General features: G+C 40.6%; 1 protein-coding gene across 1 annotated transcript in view; it reads left to right on the top strand.

Annotated features, from left to right (window-relative positions):
* SPTLC2 (serine palmitoyltransferase long chain base subunit 2) overlaps positions 1-21,632 on the top strand; it is a 77,999-nt gene that overhangs the window by 22,178 nt on the left and 34,189 nt on the right. Inside the window, exons 4-9 of the mRNA XM_050897149.1 lie at positions 122-270; positions 603-727; positions 6,687-6,780; positions 9,402-9,507; positions 10,347-10,566; positions 12,382-12,508. Coding sequence (XP_050753106.1) covers positions 122-270; positions 603-727; positions 6,687-6,780; positions 9,402-9,507; positions 10,347-10,566; positions 12,382-12,508 — 821 coding nt within the window. The remainder of the gene's footprint in view (positions 1-121; positions 271-602; positions 728-6,686; positions 6,781-9,401; positions 9,508-10,346; positions 10,567-12,381; positions 12,509-21,632) is intronic.

The following is a 21,632-nucleotide window of genomic DNA, read 5'->3' as shown; positions in this document are numbered from 1 at the left end:
TTGGTTCTATTGATTTTTAACATTTCAGTGTGTATTCTAGGAGATTGAAATAAGAATCTTCTGGTGTAGTTAATTTTTTTAAATTGTCAGTGTCCTAACTTGCGGTGTTTTTAAAACACAGGTACACGGGGAGAGTGATAAAGGATGTTATTAATATGAGTTCCTACAACTACCTTGGCTTTGCACAGAAGGCTGGGACTTGCCAAGAAGCAGCAGCTAAAGTTCTGTCCCAGTATGGAGCTGGGGTGTGCAGCACTAGGCAGGAGATGGGTAAGTTGGAGCAAGATAGGATGTTCCCCAAATGTATGTTTCAAAGTCTGTAATCTGATTGCAGGTCTTTCAAACATTTCTTGTTCAAGCTTTTGAACTTTAGACTAATCAATAAAGAAGCTTTTACTTTAGTGAAGACAAGTTGACGTGCTGGGTTTAGTTTACATGGCACAGCAGTTGGCTCGCTTATGTTTTCGTATATATTTTTTTTCAGTGTTCCCTTATGGGCCTTTAAATAAAGAGCAGCCTGGTTGGTGGAAATTCTTCTTGTAGAATATAGCAATAGTGAAGGCTTCTCCTCACTCTGAATTTCTCATTTATTTTATGTGCAGGAAACTTGGACAAACATGAGGAGCTGGAAAAGCTAGTTGCCAGGTTCCTAGGTGTGGAATCTGCAATGGCATATGGAATGGGGTTTGCAACCAACTCTATGAACATTCCTGCTTTAGTTGGCAAGGTATGGCTTAAGTCACTGGCAAAAGATTATCTAACAAAGATTCTGCTGGTTGTGTTTTCTAAAATCTACTTGCTTGGTTTTGATTTTCTTCAGTGGCAACCCCTGCAGATATTCTCTGTGGAAACTATATGTCACAGTATGCATCTCTAACCTTTGGAAAAATCTTTTTGGGAAACAGCATCCGTGGGACCAGTCGCAGTGCAGATCTTGTGGTCTTTCTGGGAGAGAGCCTAGCATGTTAAGGCTTGCTTCCTCAGGCTACTCATTAGTGTATGACGTGGTGGCTGATTAACAGGCTGATTGGCTGAATGTATTTTGATGCTCTTGAGACACTAAGAAGTGACTGAGACACACAGATAAGCTGAATTGCATGTTGATACATACAGAATTTATTATCTTTGACTGACAGCTGAAAAATCCTTCCTTTGAAGGAGCAAAATCCTAGTAGAAAAGCTATTTGAGAGAAACAAGGTCAAATGTAAAGACTGATAATGTCTACTGTGCGCCCCATAAAACAGTACACAATGTAGCCTGAGTGTCCTGCATCTCAAACTATGGTTTTTTCAGTTATTGGAAAATGAAATGGAAGAGAGCTCTTTGTTTGCATCTTCTGATGCAAAATATATGTTCTCTTAGCTCCTACTTAGAGTAAAATAGTGCAAGTACTGGAACTGTTTCCTATTTTTGAAAATTATTCACTGTTAGCCTAATATTACTAGCCTATTGGGATTCTTTGTCCCTGTGTAGTGAATTATTTTCCCTTTATTCCATTTATTTATTTTTCCACTTTGTCGTGGTTTAACCCCAGCCGGCAACTAAGCACCACACAGCCACTCGCTCACTCCCTCCCAGTGGGATGGGGGAGAGAATCGGAAGAGTAAAAGTGAGAAAACTCATGGGTTGAGATAAAGACAGTTTAATAGGTAAAGCAAAAGCTGTGCGCACAAGCAAAGCAAAACAAGGAATTCATTCACCACTTCCCATCGGCAGGCAGGTGTTCAGCCATCTCCAGGAAAGCAGGGCTCCATCATGCGGATCGGTTACTTGGGAAGACAAATGCCATCACTCTGAACATCCCCCCCGTCCCTCTTCTTCCCCCAGCTTGATATGCTGAGCATGACGTCATATGGTCTGGAATATCCCTTTGGTCAGTTGGGGTCAGCTGTCCCGGCTGTGTCCCCTCTCAGCTTCTTGTGTACCCCCAGCCTACATGCTGGTGGGGTGGGGTGAGAAGCAGAAAAGGTCTGTGTAAGCACTGCTCAGCAGTAGCTAAAACATCCCTGAATTATCAACACCATTTTCAGCACAAATCCAAAACATAGCCCCATGCTAGCTGCTATGAAGAAAATTAACTCTATCCCAGCCAAAACCAGCTGTCGTGGTTTAACCCCAGTCAGCAACTAAGCACCACGCAGCCGCTTCCCCCTCCCCCTCCCAGTGGGGTGAGGAGGAGGAAAGCAAAGGGAAAAAAAAAGTAAAACTCGTGGGTTGAGATAACAACAGTTTAATAACTAAAGTAAAATATAATACTAACAATAGTAATAATGAAATATAATAATAATAGTAATGAAAAGGAATGCAACAAAAGAAGGGGGGGGGAAGAAAAAAAAACCAGTGATGCACAATGCAATTGCTCACCACCCGCTGACCGATGCTCAGTTAGTTCCCGAACCGCGATCCGCGCCTCCCGGCCAGCTCCCCCCTGTTTATATACTGGGCATGACGTTCCATGGTATGGAATACCCCTTTGGCTAGTTCAGGTCAGCTGCCCCGGCTCTGCTCCCTCCCAGCTCCTTGCCCACCTGCTTGCTGGCAGAGCATGGGAAACTGAAAAGTCCTTGGCTTAAGATAAGCGCTACTTAGCAACAGCTAAAACATCAGAGTGTTATCAACATCATTCTCACACTAAATCCAAAACACAGCACTGTACCAGCTACTAAAAAGAAAGTTAACTCTGTCCCAGCCGAAACCAGGACACCAGCACACACTTCCTGAGATCACTTTGTAAATTCTTCCACTTGTGATATACAGATTATAAAACTGCTGCCTTGTTCTTACCAGCAACTTTTCCTCCTGCTGAATCTGTTCTTGACTAGCTGTAGTGTCTACCCACATGCTATTTTATTTGTAACAGTGAAGCAGCACTGTCTATATAATGCCTCTTTTCTTTTGGTCTGTTAAGTTTTAAATATCAGATGCTTTCCATAATGAAAGATGTTTTTCAGTCTGATGCCAGAGAGAAATTCACTGCTTTAAATCTAGTCTTTCTGGAGTCAAATATCTCTGCAGTGCTATGACTTTGAACAACATATGTTACTGCTGACATATCTTTTACTTGCGTTTTTCTGCTCTTTGTCTTCCCACATCTCCTGGATTTTCTCTTCAACAGAAAAATGATTCATGATTTCTGTGAGACCTTTTGCATTCAGAACACGCACAGTCAGATACCTTTAAGGAGACTTCTGTCTAAGTCAGTACAAATTGCCTATTACTGCAAAGTTACTCAATCTTTTTTTCTGTGTATGTGGATCCCACTGTATATCTTTAATACCTTATGAGAATACCCTTGAGATATCTTACTCAGCTCCTCAGTTTTCACATTTGAACTTTAACAGTTTTTACAATCATTGAGAGAATCTGAACAGTAAATTCCAAGGTAACACACCTGTTTTCATGTACATAACTTGCACATTTACTAAACCAACTCTTTTCATAAATGGATACAGCAGCCTGAACTGCGTTAGTAATGAGCATACTTAGGTTTTGTGCACTTTAAATAAAGTAGTGAGAAGCTTCTGTCTCATAACGCTAGAAGTGCCCTTATACTCAGGTGAATACTCCAAAGAGAAAATGCTCTTTTCTGAAGAAAAGAGTTCTTGTCAAATGAACCATTTTGCAGTTCAGACCATTCACTAAATAGTTTTTTTTGGCTGCCTGAAGTTGCTTCTCACTGCACTTCTGATTTCTTTATTGTCTGCAAATAAGGACTCACATAAGTCCTGAATTCTGGCACCACCCAGTACACAATTGGCTGTGTGTGCACAGCCTGTTTAGCAGTGCTTTGATAGAGTCCTCCGTAAAGCCCAGAGACTCCCATGCTTGATTAAACTCTTGGGCTCTCGGGTTTTCTACTACTGTTTGTGTCTCTCTGTATGTCCTACATACATTTTCAGGGGCAAAGCTGCTTGGAACACAAATTTTTGGAGGTTTGGCAAATGTGATCAGTAGTGGCATCTACATTTGGCCAGAAGGAGTTTCTTTGACAGTCATTGATATGATTTGAAGCTAATCATTATTTACATCATATCTGAGCACCTACATTGCAGTTCAGCTTAAAACACAAACTGCTGCAGTAAAGTTACTCACATATATGTAATACTGGACCACCTGTTCTGTTTTTGCTCTCTGGAATCCTTAAGCGCTTGGTTTATGTTGCTACCAAATCCTCTTTTAATAGCAACAAATATGATTTGACTATCCTAGGATCCAACTCTACCCCATAATCTGATCAGCATTGGTCAGCAAAAGGAATTCAAAAGTTTCCTCAGCATTACCTAGTTGATCTTTATTCACTATGCCTTGTGAACAGCAGCTTCTACTAAGCAGATGCTGAAAACAGGTATAGTTGGTGTACACTGAAAGTTGTATTTCAGCACTGTTAAAGCATCACTAAAACCAGGTCTTTCTGCACCTGGCGGTTTTCAGCAGGAGAGACCCGCTGTTGACAGCCAAGTTGTCAGCTACCTAGTACAATCACTGCCAAGTATGCTGAGTCTAGACCACAGATAATGTGAGATTTGAGGATTACATAGTCAGAAGTTGTTAGACCATTTGAGGCTAAGCTAGACTCTGAAACTTGCCTGTTTCGGAGTAATTGTCATTAATGTAGTTGCTGTAACTAGCTAATAACAGTATTCTGTACTGCCTTTGGCACAGAGCTTTTCATCATAGCTCTGGACTGACGGAGGCTAGATTACAGCAACGGTGTTACAGCAACGGTGCTTGAAGGATCTTTTTTTGGTTGTAAGAAAACAAATTCATTTCCATATATAGTTAGTTTGTGAAATTAAGTGCTCAGGACTGAATTACGTAATTCATGTATGCAGCACTTTGTGGTAAAATGTGGCATTCACTTCAGTTTCCATGTCTGCCTTGTAGGGTGCATTGGTAAGTCTGATCTTCACTGGCATATGTCTTTCTTGATACCAGTAATGTGATCTCCAATTAGTGTTAGTCTTCTGGATACTCTCAACTGAAAGTTTGCTGATAAATGCAACTGAAGTCTTATCACTGTAGTAGCAGCACTCAGTTTTACATATGATCATCAGTGATTGCTGTGCTGTACCAATGGCTTCTTTGATCCTTTGCCCTCTCTCTAGTGGCAGACAATACTAGACTCTTTACTTCCTCTTCAGTTTTAATTTATTTTGTCTAATTGAATGTCCTCTTCTGTTACAGGGGGGTGAAAAGAGGCCACTCATCAATTTGTTAAATCTTCTAAAAGCTCATACTTGTTTTTATGGAGAAGCTCCTTCTAGATTATTAATCTCTTCTTCTTCTTTTTTTAATCTATCACTTTTCCTACTTCCTACCATTTAAGAAGGATACTAGTACTGGATTATTATATTCAGTTTTTGATACAGTACTGTTTAACAGCAATGCCCTCTGATGTATACATACTCCTTGTCTGGTATAGTAGTTCCAAAGAGCAAATGCTAGTTGGAGATTTCCATGCTGCTTATGCCAAAGTCTCTGAAATATGCAGTGTGAATCCTTGTAACAGCAGTTTGAACACTTGAGATTTAGTGCAGTTTCTGGGGAAAACCAGTCTCGAGCTTTCCCAAGATGTAGAATATTTCTAGGTACGTTGCAGTTCTAGTGCAAAATTTCCTTTATTGTGGAGAAAATACTCCTATTGTCTGTGACACCTCCTTGTGTAACTGTAGGCAATGCTTTTCACAGTCCCTTCTAGTAACTCTCATTGCAGAGAAGAAACGTTTTTGACTCTTCCCTCTGCCAGCTGTTAATAGAGGAACAGAATGAGCATGTGTTCCGTGTCAAATCTTCAGCATCTTGACACACTTTCTGGATTTTTAACTTAACAAAGTCACTTCTAGAGTTGCAGCAGATTTGCATAGTAACTGGGGGGGGCAAGGTTACTTAGAAATATTATTGCTCTCTTACAAACTAATCCCCCGATATGCATTCCTGTAGTCCACAGCGATAACACTGACTGAATGTTCAGCATATCAGTTATTGACCTGTAAGAACTGCTGCTCTCAAAACAGATGTGTCCTGTTTTGATATTTGTTGAAGGATATACCTCCCCTTTTTTGAAAAAGCAAACAAGTTCAATGTAATGTTTAATGGCTTCGGAAAACTTCTCAATTTCACTCCGCAATTTTGTTTTCCACTCCCTGTCTCTTGTATGTTACCTCCATCTACAAAGTACTTAATAGTTCTGTTCATTAAAGAAAATTAATCCCTTTGGTACCACTGAGCACACATGAGTTTAGTCAGTGGTTACCTGCTAATATAAGAAATAGTGCAACTTTGATAAGGTCTTTAATCTAGGACTTTGGCCTGTTTCCTAGCACCACTGTAGACTTGGCTGAGTGAACTGTGGCAAGCTGCTCTGCTCTCTGTTTTACCTGGCTGCATAGGAAGATGAGTAGTAATCATCAACATGAGATACTCAGGCAGATTCAGCTGCAGGACTTCTGGGATAAGTGAAACTTAAGTGGTTCTTTCAGTTAACAGCAGTTGTGTATTTTTATTTGCCATACTAAGGCTGCAAATTGTTTCTTTGTAGCTAGTCCAGGCAAGACTTGCTTTTATGTTGGAATTTTTTTATTTTTTTCTTAAATGATCTCTAAGCAGTTCAGAGCTGAAAGGTGTTACATGCTTGGCTGTGAAACATAACCTTTTCAATATCTTCCTCTTTCCCCTTCTAATTCAGGGCTGTCTGATTTTGAGTGATGAACTGAATCATGCATCACTAGTGCTTGGAGCAAGACTGTCAGGAGCAACTATTCGAATCTTTAAGCACAACAGTAAGTATCAGATTGTGGACTCTGCCTTTCTGCAGATGCTATAGATCAGATACAATCTCTTCTATCTTCTCATAGTTGGAAATCCAATTTCACACAAGGAAGTCAATTGCTGGTTACCTGAAAGGTCAGAAGACTGCTGCTACTGAGAATTTAATCATCCTGAATTAGATATTTTTTGATATGTTCAATCTCAACTAATAACATTTTTATCCTGAAGCTGCTCTGGCTTATATCTCCTGCATATGAAGAGGAACATGCTGCCCTTTGGCAAGTTAAGGGGCACTAGTGTTTTAATGTGGCTTCTTGTTACTTGGATAGCTCAGCATGGTTAGCCTATTCTAACAGCCCATGTCACGTAGTAATGCAATCTTGTAGTGGTCTAGATTACAATTTGGGGGATAAGAAAGTTTAATTTTAGGACCAGATGCCGACATGATCCTACAGTAACAAAAGCTTACAAATGCAGATGTCCTAGCTAAACTAGACAGCCATGCATTGGTACAATGTAGTAGCAAAGGAGTTTTGGGGATGTGAAGCATCTATTAATTTCACTGAGTTACTTGCTGTAAGTATTTGTTTCCAAAATACACAGAATTTTCACTTTGCTAGTTTCAGCTTCCTCCAAAGGAGGTATTAGAATAACTTTCAGATTAAAAATACTTAGGGTTTCCTTCTCTTATTCTTAGTGAAAGAGGTACCTGGTTGTCCTTGATTAGTAAATCCACTACCTCCATTCTTCAGCTGCTCCTAATACTCTTTATAGTATCGATCTCTGAGATCATGATGACTTGCTCTCTTTGAAGAGTGTGGTGGTGACAGCAAAGCTGGGGTGGCTGCAACTATTTTCCTTTCTTTGTCCTACTTGATGGTGGATCCTCTGCTGTGTTTGTTTCTTTTGCGTTCTCTCTTTCTTGTTCTCTGTCGTTTGAATAATTTTCTTTACAGAAGTGTAGAGCTTACTGTAACACTGATTATTTTTATTTTTAATTCTTCATAAATCTTGATTGCTGGGCAAGATCACAAAAGCTTTGCATTCAACTTACGCATTTGTATAGACATACTTCTGAACATTGCATCCAGTTCCAGAATTTCAGAGAACACTGGTGACAAACATAGTTCTGGGTATGAGGAGACGGACTTAGAGTGATGAAGAAGAATAGATGATCTGTGGGAATGGGGTACAAACTAGCAGTGGTGAGATTGGGGGGTGTTCTAGAAACCTTGTAGATGGTGGGGATCTGTGAAAGAATGGAGTGGCAGATTAGAATCAGAAGGCAAAATGCAAGCAATGATCTTGGCCTGTCAATATGATGTTCAATTCATAGTTACGTATGTGTTCTCAGTCCTACTCTTGTTATACTCTATGCTGCCTGAGTTAACTTCATTTTCCTGAGATGTTACTGGCTTCGTTCATATTCAGCTTTTTAGAAATTATGGAAAAAAAATGAAAAATTTCCTTTAAAATCCTTGTTCAATGTTTTAATTTTTTTCCTACCTCTTTCTGCAGTTTGTCCTTTTTATTAAGGTCAGACCTAGTTGCCAGTCTTTTCCTCTTTCTTGAAAGATCAGAGCAGAAGTTTATATTCCATTGTTCTCTCTAACTGCACTAAACTCGTCCTTTCTTCCTTGAGAGATTTGTTGGAGGCAGGGACTCCACTGCTGACTTCTTTACTTTGTCTTTTTCTGAACATTAGCTGTCTTTTAACAGTCTATTAACTGACCTATTTTGCTGTATAATTTCTAGTCTAGTTCTAGTTCACAAGTTCCTCTCACTGCTACAACTGCCCTAGTCTACCAATCCTCTTTTCATGATTGTGCTCTTTTTCATGCCCTATCTGTCTCTTGCTCAGCACTTTAGCTTTTATGGTTTGATTACTCCCATTTCCACTCCTTTTGCTCAGGTTTTTTTTCAGGACTGATCTCGTGTATTTATTTGCTCACATTAGTCAGGTCTCCTAGGATCATGTCAAGTGTTCGTAGCCAAAGCTAGTAAGGTTTCAGAATACATTGCTACTAACAACTTCATCTGTCTAGTTTCTGATATGCTGAGCACTGTCCTCTTTCCTACACTGGCGGTTCTTTTTTCTTCCTTTTCTGTTTTTGGTTTAGTAGCTTCCTGGTCCACACCTCCAGTCTCTTCAATTTTAAAAGTAATAGAGTACACTTGCTTCCCTTCTTGTCCTGCACTTTGGTCTGTCTTCTACTTATCTTTAGTTGATTATCCTTGAGCTTGCTTGTTCTTTTTTGAGTTATTTCTGTCCACAAGGACACACTACCTAAATTGCTTTCTCTTCCTCAAAATGAGATACCTTCCTTTTTTCCTTTTCTTTTTCTCCCCCCCCCCCCCCTCCTTCTTTGTTTACTGTTTGTGCCTAATGCTCTAACTTGTGCTTTTAGCTTAGGATGATGAAATTCTTCCTCGGAGTTCATACAGTCACCCATTCCCTTTAATCTCATCTGTGGGCCCGCAGCTAGATGAAGCCCATGCTTATTGACTTAAGTATGGTCTGTCCTCCACACTGGAGCAATTTGTGCGTTTCTGGAGTATTGCTATCTTTAGTCATGTCAAAGCTCAAGCTAGTAGCTGTTTTGGTACCATTTAACAGTAATTTCTGGTGCAGATATGCAAAGCCTGGAGAAGCTGCTCAAAGATGCTATTGTGCATGGGCAACCTCGTACACGGAGGCCCTGGAAAAAAATTCTTATCTTGGTGGAAGGAGTATACAGGTACAAACTATTCTTTATATTCCTAAGACCCTCCACATGAGATCTAGCTGCTTAGTATTTGGGTTCCTTTGCCAGATCAAACTATGAATATTGTCACTTCATAATTATTTCATTAATCTCATCTGCGAATTAAATTGAGCTATGTATGTCTCACATCCTGGACTTTCTGTTGCTAGTACTGTAGTACTGTAGCTGCACCTGGTTTTATCACAATGCTTCCCACATCCTGATTAGATTGTAGAAATTAATCTAAACTGATTATTTACATCAGAGCCGAGGTCTTAAATTGCTTGTCCATTCCATTCTTTCTGTGCTCACTAGATGATGCTAGTGTAAATGGAATTGCGCAAATTGAATGTTTTTGCTGAGAGTGAGTAGGAGCATGTAGTAGGCTTAGCTGTGTTAGGCATTTAAATCATAGTGACTTTCAGCACAAAATGGGGCGCTTTGGAGCGCTACTAATGAGAGCCTAGTCCTTAAAAACAACAGGTAAGTAGATGTCAGATCAGAATACTGACATTAGGGTGGAAGTGAAAATGAGAATTCATTTATAAAATTGTCACTGAACACATTCCTTTTACCTTAACTTACTGTTGCTGCTACTATTTAGTCCGTATGTCAGCATCCCAGAGATGTTAAACAGGTAGAAAGTAGAGATCTGGGCCCCAGGTGCAAGGAGGAGTTACCTTTCATCTCTCTGCAGAATACGATGTGTCTAGCAAATTTTATGTGTTCATAATTACTGAAAGAGTGAAGAACAGAAAGCTTAGTGACTTTAGGCTTTGTAAGGAGGCCCCAACCATTGAATCAACTTACACTGAATTTCTGTTTCTCAACAGTATGGAGGGATCCATAGTCCGTTTGCCTGAAGTGATTGCCCTTAAGAAGAAGTACAAATCCTATCTGTACCTTGATGAGGCTCATAGTATAGGTGCCCTGGGTCCCAGTGGCCGGGGTGTAGTGGAGTATTTTGGACTCAATCCTGAAGATGTGGATGTTATGATGGGAACGTTCACCAAAAGCTTCGGAGCTGCTGGAGGATACATTGGGGGCAAGAAGGTAAAAAGCTGGGAATCTCATGGCTGTTTCAGGCTGATGGTGGAGCCCCTCACTAAGCATTTCAAAGTTGATCTATTTCTCAAGTACCCTTGATTGTCCATTTGTTTCATAATTTTACATACTGTCTAGTACAGTGAAAGTCTGTGCAATGCAGAAGACTCTAGTAAAATACCTCATAACTGTATAGTTCTCTCATGGTCAGCTGTGATCTCAGTTTGCAGAATGTACAGTAGTGGTGTAATATCTTTGTAGGAACTGCTAGGAGCCAGGAAGCACGGACGACTTAATGTTACTTTTAATGAGACTTGCAGGAAAAATGCCAAAAGCTGAAGTTTTTCAGCCTGTTTGGAGGAAACTCCCCTTCTTAGGTCAGTCTGGTAGAATTGATTCCCTCTGGACTTGAACAGTTTGCTTTCTAAAAAGACACTTCTTCCCTTTTTGGCTTTTCTTTTTGGCTGCTGACACTGTTCTGTTGGAAAGTACTGCTAGAAAGTGTTGCCCTTGCCAAACCCCTCTTTTTAGGAGGGATGGTGTAGACAATTGGATGTCTCCCCTTTCTCATATACTCAAATGTATCTACAGATCAGGCTTCTAAGCTTTATTTGAGAGTAAAATTCTGCCATTTTCCTACCAGGACAATAATTTTTTTAGATACTAATAGTGACAATTACTTGAGCCCATCCAAATGGAGATGGGACTTCCAGATGTTCCTCTTTGGGAGTTTACTACAGTTGGATTAAAATTACTCTAACATCTTCCCCAGAAGAAAGCACCATATTCATCTTTTTCCAAAGGTAGTGAGCTAGTGGGATTAACTCCCTTGGCATATGGTGAAGCAGTTAAGAGTCCTTCGCAACTGTGTTTTAGCTACTGTTTGAGATATTGCTTCAGAGGTAAGAGGCCTTAAATCTTCACATAGTTTATTTCAAAGTCCCTTTACAACTTCCTTTCATTTAACTCTGACTCCAGGCAGACAGCAACATAAAATTGAACACTTCCACATATTTCTATAGTATGTTCCCAGCTTGTGCTATCTAAAGGGCCATCATTATTAATTTTGTGGTAGCAGAAGGCAGAATCTGTCCTCGCATTCATACTGGTCTTTATCATATTTTGCTGGAGTGGTCTGGGTATTTTACAGTGGTTTTGTTACAGTTAACAACAAGCAGCCTAGATCTATGGTGTGTTGGTCCTTTGTTCCTGTATGACCTGCTTTTGTCCTCTAACAAATGTAGCAGGTGTGTTTAACTGGGAAATGCAGGAGGGGTAGGCTGAGGTTCTTGCACTCTTAAATTACACCTGCTGCTTTTTTTATATTGTGCTGATAAATGGGAGAAAATATTTTGTGACCTATTCCCCTGTTTGGTGACTTTTGTGGGGAAACAATTATATTGAGCATGATTCATAAGCACCTATGGATCCTGCTCCCAACTATTTCATTTGTTTTATACTCCCACCGTTATAATAAACACTTTTTGAAACACAGCCTGTGCACAGCTTGAGTAATGCAAACACCTTGTTGCAATCCAATGCTGGTGGTGTTAGCTAAACACTTCTGTTGTAGGCATTTGTCTTTGATCAACACATGTTCTTGCCCTGTGACGTAATTATGGGTTGTCATGTCCCTGCTGTTCACTTTTCGACTGTTTGTTACTTGTACCATAAAATCAGTCCTTGAGATACCTGTTCTCTTCCAGAACATTCTGAAAGAGGTTTCTTGTGGTGGCCCATTTTCTTGTGTGATTAAGACACAACAATAAAGCATTTCTCTGAGTGCTAGGAAGGCAACGTCTGATGCCTCTTGTGTTTTGCTAGGAACTGATTGATTACCTCAGGACATACTCTCACAGTGCTGTGTATGCAACATCACTGTCACCTCCTGTTGTGGAGCAGATCATCACCTCCATGAAGTGCGTTATGGGTGAAGATGGTACAACTGTTGGTGAGTCTTTCTAACAGTAAGCATGTGGAAGGGGGAAGCCAAACAGAGCCTCTTTATCACTTTAACAGATAACTCATTCAGTGGACACATTCATAATTATCTGTTAGTACATGTAGACTTGGAATTTCTGGAGCAATAAACCAGTTTATTATCCTACTTGGCAGTTCAGCCTAATAACAGCATAAGGAATTTCCAGCTAGAGGTAAGTCATCTTGGTCTTATCTAAGATACAGTATTGTCTTGTATTGATTTTTGTTCTGTGTCTAGCTTTTCTAGCCTCCTCCTTTCTCTTCCCCATTGTCTATCCTTTGTTATTTGCCCCAGTTTTTAGATTGCTTTCAGAGTATTTTGCTGTGTACCTCTTACAGTCTTGTGTGCTGGTTACTGCAGGGGCAGTGCTTTTGATTTTCATCTCTAGTATAATTTGATGTTTGCACCTCAGTTAAAGTAAATACGGGGATGTTTCTGAAATCCCTTTTACTTGGGGAGCAAGAGGTAGTTTTCAAGATCAGTAGACTTAATGCACCAGGAGAAGAAATTCAGCATATTTGTCTTTATTGTCTTAGTTTTCCTTTTTCATTATGAAAGTAAGAAATGGGATATCTGTACTGGTCTCGATGCATTTAAAGTCAAAAACACAAATTCTCATGTCTCATTTGCCGAGTAGGTAGCAGCTTCCTTCAGTTATAGCATGAAGTAAATAGCTTGCACTTGTGATGTGTAAGCTGCCCTGAAACTGAAATGGTACAGCACTTTGCATGTAGGATACTTTTCCCTCTTCACAGGTAATTAAAAAGTTGTGAGCAGCTCACACAGGATGACAGTGTAGCTTGCTGAGGATGTCAGTGGTGTTCAGTTCAGAGGTTCTTGGAATTCAAACTGCAGAACATATTCAGTTATGGGAGTTTCAGGCATCTGGCCACGAGGTGGTGGTGTGTACTGAAGAACAGTATTTGCTTTTGAACACGGGTCATCTGACCAACTAACCTGACAGATAACTCCTACAGTGAAAAAGCTCACTGGAGAAATGACTTAAGAATTTTTCTGTTATAACAGGTTTCATTCGGTTTGCTTACATTATCTGAGAACAGAATTAAGTGCCAGCAATTGGTATTGGTGGTTGTTCAATAGAGAAGTCATCACTGAGGCAAGTACAGCCAGGCAGCAGCCTGTATCTGTGCTAGCGTTGAGTGCTTCCAAGTGGTCCATGTGAGATACCTGTAGCAGCCAAGAGTTGTCCCCAGTGCTGCTCTGGAGAATAGATATTAACCAAGCTTCAAACTACATGAAAAAGTTGTGCAAAAGGCCTGGGTCTTGCTGTCATCTTAAAAGTGACTGTTTGAGCTCTTTCTAGCTGATGATTTGCCAACAGTCTGTGGTCTGCTCAGGCGTTGCTTGTTTTGGGTTTCTTCCAGTATCTGTTTTGCTTAATGAAGTGGGAAGCAAGGAATGTGTAACTGATTTCTGTTTGCAGTATTCAAGCTAAGGCATTTTGCCCCTTTTGCCCCTGAGGCTACAGCGTGATATTCGTTCAAGCCAGGAGAATGGAAGCAACTTCTACTCCAGACTGTTCTCCTGCCATTATGCCAGCGAGATCCATCAGAGCTGAAAGGTGAACCAGATCAGGAACCAATTTGGCAAAAAAAAAAAAAAAAACAACAACAAAACCTCAAAAGGCCTTTTTTGTTGTCGTGTTGCTTAAAATGCATGTCAGGCTACATCCTGCTAATTTGGTGCTAAGGAGTACCAGAATTCCTAGCCACTCTTTCTATTGAGAAAAGAAGTGGGTTTGGTGTTTGAAAGCTGTATCATTTCAAAGAAGCCTCTGTATGTCTGATTTCTGTAAGAACTGTAGTGCTTTTCGGAAGTGCTGGATATAACAGCTGGATAGCCAAAGTCCTGTCTGCTCATACTCAGAAAGGATTTCTCAGCTACAGGTCTCGTGAAAGTGTTACTGGCTTTCTAAGCGACTAAGTCAGCCTTCAGCTAGGATAAGCACCTCATAGGATGATGCCTGCATGAAAGTGCTTCTCTGTTCATTTTCTGCACAGTGCTGTTTCCCAGTCATGCATTTTTTGATTGCCTTAAGGCTTTAGCGATAACATGACTTTGTAGGCATTTTCTGTGGGTGCAGTTGGCAAAAGTTCTATGGGGCGAATTGAGCACCTGCTTAGTGATAGCATGACAAAGTTTTTTCCTTGTTTAAGGGCTTTGGCTGAAAAACTTCTGTTTGGATTCTGTGGGATTACAGGTTGGGCTCTGGAGGACCACTGCCTGCAGTTGGTTTGACTACCAGTAAATGTGGAGTAGAGTAGTGCTCATAAGAATTGTTAACTGTGGAAGACAAGTAGAGAAATAGTGTTAAACTGGGTCACTGGTAAGCACCTCTGAATCGACTGTGTATTACAAAAATTTCACTGCTTTTAAATTAGTCAAGCTGAACTAATGGATGAAGGAAAACTGAGATAGGGCAGTGGTTTTACAGGGGCGCGAGAGTTGGAGCTGGAATCAGAACAGTAGACGGTTAGCTCCCAACCTCGTTTTTTGGGCCACAGCTAAATCTTTTAATGGCTTCGAGAATGCTTTCTTGAAAAGAGCCTTTGCGGCTTCTTTGTCTGCCTGCTTCTGTTCACCACACTATTTGTAAAAGCTGTTATCCTCCATGGCATCAAACCTTTATGGAAATTGTGATGTCAGATTGAGATGGTCTGTAGCTGAGGAATAAGTACTAGGAAGCAATTAGGTTTTGAGGACGAAAAGTTTTTTGTGTATTATTTTGCAAGAATAAGTTAAGTGTCTCCTCTTATACTTCAAGTTATTTCTAAATCTAATGAAACATCTGGAGGCTCTAAACTTACAATATAAGGCATAGTTGCTAAAACTTTACATAACTAAAAAAAGTAAATATCTCCTTTCAGATCTTTCCAGCAAGCTGCCAGTGACTAAATAGCATATTAGTAGGAGGCAGCACAGACAAAATACAGATGCTATGAAAAACTGAATGGCTGTTTATAGAGAACGTAAGATGGATGGCATGCAAATGTACTGCCTGAATTGGGACAGTAGTTTCTTGTGTCTTGATTTCTGTTCAAACTCATCTGTTAATTCTCTGTACTGTTTATACGTGTAAGTGACTAGCAAGCCTCAATCTCTCTGAAGACAGTTACGGGAATAGAATTATGTATGAATACAAGTATATTACTTGCTCTTTCATCCAGATTGCAAAAAACACTAACAGCCAAAGCGATGGCAGAGCCATGTTATGGGTTCTCGGTAGTGGTGCTTCCAGTATGGCTTCTGAAACTCCTCTACATTATTAGCTCAATGCTGTATGTCTCTCCTGTTTTACTTTGCATTACCTGTCTTGCATGTAATTGGCTAGAAGACCATCATGTGGTCTTAAACAAAACATATTTGATTTGTGATCCCTTTGAAGAAATTCTCAAAGGAACAGTCGTCCTCAAGAGTGGTGAACATCTCGAGTACATAGAATGTCTTCAGAGAACTCCAGTGACAATGTACATAGGTATCTCAGATATCATCACATTTGGCTTTGATATATAGTAGAGCAAGACGAGTAGGAGAGATGGAGAAGGCTTCTTTCTGCAAAAGCAAATTTTTGGAGCTGATTTTCCACTTCGAAGTCACTATGGTTGAAATGGTTAACGAGCAAGTGTTGCATATGCTTGTCAGCACTTCAGTGGATGCTGCTCTTTCTCTCTGTTCAGCCACAAAGACGAATGAACTTCAGATAGTTTTGTAGATAAAGGGGCTTTTTAAATCAGTAATAATAAAAAGACACAATAAGCAGACTTTTTGGGGTCATAGTATACACAAAGACAATATTGATCCCTGGAATGGAGTTCTGGAAACTTGTAGTGTAGGGCCACTTGATTCTTGCTGTTCATGTGGTGTTTGGGTTATTTAAATTGACTGTAGGGAAAATGAGACAGCTTGGTGCTTGTCCTGGTAACTGAGACATTGTTGGGATTTATGATATTAAGTACTTAATCTGTCTCAGTGAATTTTTCAGCATGAATGGTTCAGTTTGAGTTGAAAGCTGGATTTTTCACCATTACAATCTCGCTAGGACGGGGAATCCAGTCGGCTCCTTTCTGCCGTTTACACAAGAGCCAGTGATATATCCTGTGCAACTGGAGTTCTGTTTAGCACTGTTGGTGTTCAGGACCCAGCCTGTTTGTTGCCCTCATAACATCACTGGGGGCAAGTGGAAGAAAATCATAAAGTAACCCAACTGAGATGTGGGCCAATCAAAACATGCAAGGTGAAACCAGTCTAGGAACTGGTTAACCTCCTTCAGAGATGAAACTTAGTTTGCTCTCCTGTGTATTAAAAACTGAAGGTGAGCCTTAAATCCAGGAGTGTTTTAAGTTTGAACTAAAGCTGGCAGTGTTAATGGCTTGTAAAAGAGGTGAACTACTTCCTTTCACGGATGTTAACTCAATAATAGTAATTATACATGTTGACGTTCGTAACAAGTTTACTGTCTTCCATCTCAGGTTCAGGAGGCAAATATCCCACATCCAATCACAGCGCCATACATAGCATGTATAGAAGAAGTTGTGGATAGATCTTGCCCAAGATGGCACTTCAATTTTGAATGAACGTTGTCTTGAGCACTGTATAGAAACCAAGGATTATTATCCTACATAGCTCTAATGTTGCAAGCAATGGAGGTAGCAGTTGCATAGGCCATCCCAGCTGCTAAACTATCGGAAATGAATAACTAACCTTTGAAGGCTAGTCAGTTAGCTGCATGTAGTTTGATTGGTATTTGTCTCATCTGAGCACCTTGGTTGTGAAGAGCTAGTAGTTGATTACATCTGGTCAGAGAAAACCTTTTTTCAAAAAAAAAAAAAAAAAAAAAAGGATTTCTAGTCTTGCTGTTGCTGTGGGCAACAAACTTGAGGGAGTTAAATCAGAAAAGGTAGTTAAACCAATTATAGCCAAAGGGAATAAGAATGTACAGCTGTGTTGGCAGAAAACTGAGCCTAACTGAGCTGTTGAGAAGACAGGACCATTGCTATGCTGTTAATATGCACAGGGAGAAGCATGCTGGAAACAAAACTAATCCTGGTCTGCTTAAATTCTAGGGGAGAAAAGACTGCAATTAGTATTTTAACCTCCGTGTGGTTAATCAGGCCCTCAAGTGAAGACAGGACCTTAGTAGTTCAATCAGCTGCCTAATCAGTTGGTTTCTTCAAGTTGCACATCTTGTAAAATTCCCCTTTTCTTTCCAAAGACAAGCCAGAAGTATATGCAAGTATAAAGTGTAAGCAGTAATGAAGGAATAGCCCATGTTACATGACTTGGAATTGAATTTTAAGTAGCTTATAGTATATTTATAAATGAAGTTTCTACCTTGCCATTGTTAGCAGTAGATCCACAGATGGAAGCAGTGGCTGCTGTTGAACTCAAAAGGGAAGATAAATACTCCTTGTGCAGGCTGAGGTTGAAAACATTCAATTAGCATTAAAATCGGTTCATTTGAATTTCCTCCAATAATGCACTTGTTAATGAGGTGTTAAATTATCACCTTTGGAACCTGGGGACCAGTCAAAACTAATTTGAGGAAAGTGAAAACTTTTTTTGTTGCTGCCCTTGAGAATCTCAAGCTGAGCTGGGAAACTGTTGGAAAAACAAATACTCTGGGAGTCATAAAGAGAGTTTCCTGCTTCTCTCCGGGGGACTAACAGTTTTAAACATCACTCTCTGTATTTGTGCTTCCAGCTGGGGATCTTTTAAATCCAGCTTGTTGCTGCACTCCTACCTCTCTCCCACAGAGCATGGCAAGCCTCCAGAAAAATTGATTTAACCTGGGCTGGGCAGGAGAAATCCTTCAGCCTTTGGTGCTTTGAACAGTGTTTACAGACATGAGCAGAGCTGTGCCCTTTGTGTTGTGCACTGGAATGTGAGAATTCTTCAGTGTCTCTTCTTTTGGACTTTAATCAACATTGTGGTGTTTGTGCAAGAGCTCATAAACCTTTATAACTGTACACCTGCTTTGTTCTCATAGCATTCTGGTTCTTGCTGTTTCTGTTCAGGTGTGAGCTGTCATCCTGCATCTTCATAGCCTAAACACTGATCTGTAATAGCAGAAATAAAACTAGGAATGTGGCTGCTTTGAAGTAATTTCATTTTTCTTCATTTATTACACTACATTTGATTTAAAACATGTGGCTCACTTTTTACTGTCAGTAGCACTTGAGGTGCCATGTTTCTGCAGAATGCTGGTGTGCTGCTCATACAGGGAAAGGAGAAAATACTGGGTAGCAGCTCACTAGCATATATTGTTAGCAATAGTGTGACTAAAATGCTTGTAATTCAGTATGAATGTTAAGGTAAAGCATTTGAACAGGAGTAATCACAAATGAGGTGATGTGCACCTCTGTCTTTGGGTTCATGTGAAACAGAGTTCACGGTTCCTGGTGTGATACCTGATTTACTAGAGCAGAGTTTTTTGAAAATACCTGAATGACCCATGTATGCACCACTTCCTATCATCAACTCTGGCAACTGCAGCAATTTTCTACATAGAAAAATTAATTCTAGTATGTCGTGGTTTAACCCCAGCCGGCAGCTAAGCACCACGCAGCCGCTCGCTCACTGCCCCGCCACCCCTGGGATGGGGGAGAGAATCAGGAAAAAAACCTCGTGAGTTGAGATAAAGACAGTTTAATAGGACAGAAAGGAATGAAAAACAATGATAATGATAATAATAATATGACAATAGCAATACTAAAAGAATTAAACTATACAAAGCAAGTGGTGCACAATGCAATTGCTCACCACTCGTTGACCGATTCCCAGTTAGTTCCTGAGCCACGATCCCCCCTCCCAGTTAACTCCCCCCAGTTTATATACTGGGCATGATGTCATATGGTATGGAATATTCCTTTCGGCAGTTTGGGTCAGCTGTCCTGCCTGTGTCCCCTCCCAGCTCCTTGTGCCCCTCCAGCCTTCTTGCTGGCTGGGCATGAGAAGCTGAAAAATCCTTGACTTAGTATAAACACTACTTAGCAACAACTAAAAACATCAGTGTGTTATCAACATTCTTTTCCTACTAAATCCAAAACACAGCACTATACCAGGTACTAGGAAGAAAATTAACTCTGTCCTAGCCGAAACCAGGACATAGTATTACAATAGTGTCTGCAGTGTACAGACACATGGCAAAATTTCATTCTATGAAGTGCATATAATGTAAATGTTTCTAGCTTCTTTGGAAACAAGCAACAGTCTGTAACTGAAGCCCTTTCTGTGGACTATGTGCAGGTGTATTAGGCTATGTGGGACTCACAGACCAGTTGAACTACTGTCCTTGCCTACTTTAGCGGGTTCTGATGTAAAACGTGGTTGGCACCAGGTCAACTCATGCCATTTCACATCAATGCAGTTGATCTACCACAAATTCCCAAATGTGGACAGTCTTAACAATCTACAATGTGTACTTTAGTCCTACTAGTGTGCAGATGTTTGCTAATGTCCCAGAATTAATAAACTTCCTTAGCTAGTACAGATTTAGTCTTTGAAGGAAGAAGCTGTCTGAAAAAGCTGCATGCCAATTAATGTGTTTTGAGAGCGTGTGGCCCATGGAGAGATGACTTTAAATGAGATTGTGCAAGTTTTGTTGCAGTCTAGCTTCAACAGCGGGGTTTAGCTCAAGGCAAATTGGCTGGTCAAGAACAGGATAAATCAACCTGTTGAGCTTCTTGCTGCCATGGGTAAGCTTCTGTTAATGCTCAGGTTATTACCTAATTGTTGCATAGTGGAAAAGTTGTGGTTACAAGGCTGGCTGCGTGGGGGAAAATGTATTACAGAGTATGCATGCTTCTCAAGCTCATGTTGGCTAGCAGCTCCTAAGATTTTTTAACTGTCTATGGACCCTGGGATTTCAAAAAAAAAAAAAGGCAAGCCAGTAAAATACTTCTGAAGCTTCTTAAGACTTTCAAGCTTGCCTTCCTACTGGTCGGCTTACTATTGTATTGTATAAGTGTGTAGACAAACTCGGGCCCTAAATGGACAGTGGAGAACTGTCGTGGTTTAACCCCAGTCAGCAACTAAGTACCACGCAGCTGCTTCCCTCTCCCCCCTCCCAGCGGGGTGAGGAGGAGGAAAGGGGAAAAAAAAAGTAAAACTCATGGGTTGAGATAAGAACAGTTTAATAACTGAAGTAAAATATAATACTAACAATAGTAATAATGAAATATAATAATAATAGTAATGAAAAGGTATATTACAAAGGGGGGGGGGGGGGGGGGGAACAGTGATGCACAATGCAGTTGCTCACCACCCGCTGACCGATGCCAGAGCCATGATCCGTGCCTCCCAGCCAACTCCCCCCAGTTTATATACTGGAAATTTGGGGATCAAACCCGCGACCTTTTTGCGTTATTAGCACCATGCTCTAACCAACTGAGCTAACCACTGGGCATGACGTTCCATGGTATGGAATATCCCTTTGGCTAGTTCAGGTCAGCTGCCCCGGCTATGCTCCCTCCCAGCTTCTTGCACACCTGCTTGCTGGCAGAGCATGGGAAACTGAAAAGTCCTTGGCTTAAGATAAGTGCTACTTAGCAACAACTAAAACATCAGAGTGTTATCGACATCATTCTCACACTAAATCCAAAACACAGCACTGTACCAGCTACTAAGAAGAGAGTTAACTCTGTCCCAGACGAAACCAGGACAAGAACTCATTTGCCCTGCAACTAGCATCTGCAGAACAAAGTACTCCATGCAAACAGATGTGGTACTCTTACAGAATAACTGTCTGTACCAAGAGCTGGAAGCAGAATGTTTAGTACCTCCAATCTTTACTGAAAATAGCTTGTCTTATCTAGGGTTATTGCTATATTCCTGACAAGTAACTTTTTGTTCAGGACCTGGCATTGTAGAGACAATTGTGGGTTTTATATGCACAGCTTTGATCTTTCCAGGATCCTTGGAAAATAGAGCCGTGCAGGAAAAACAAGTCTATAAAAGTCACAGCAGAGACGAGGCCTCCAGGGTTTGGACCTTTTCGGGCACAAAGCCTACTCTTCCACCTCACTGCAGTTCCAGGTGGCAGGCTACCAGGAGCTGCTTGCCAAATACAACTTAC

The sequence above is a fragment of the Gymnogyps californianus genome, chromosome 5 (assembly GCF_018139145.2).
Source record: "Gymnogyps californianus isolate 813 chromosome 5, ASM1813914v2, whole genome shotgun sequence".
In the NCBI taxonomy this organism is placed as follows: Eukaryota; Metazoa; Chordata; class Aves; order Accipitriformes; family Cathartidae; genus Gymnogyps; species Gymnogyps californianus.
This window is presented reverse-complemented; position numbering and strand designations above follow the sequence as displayed.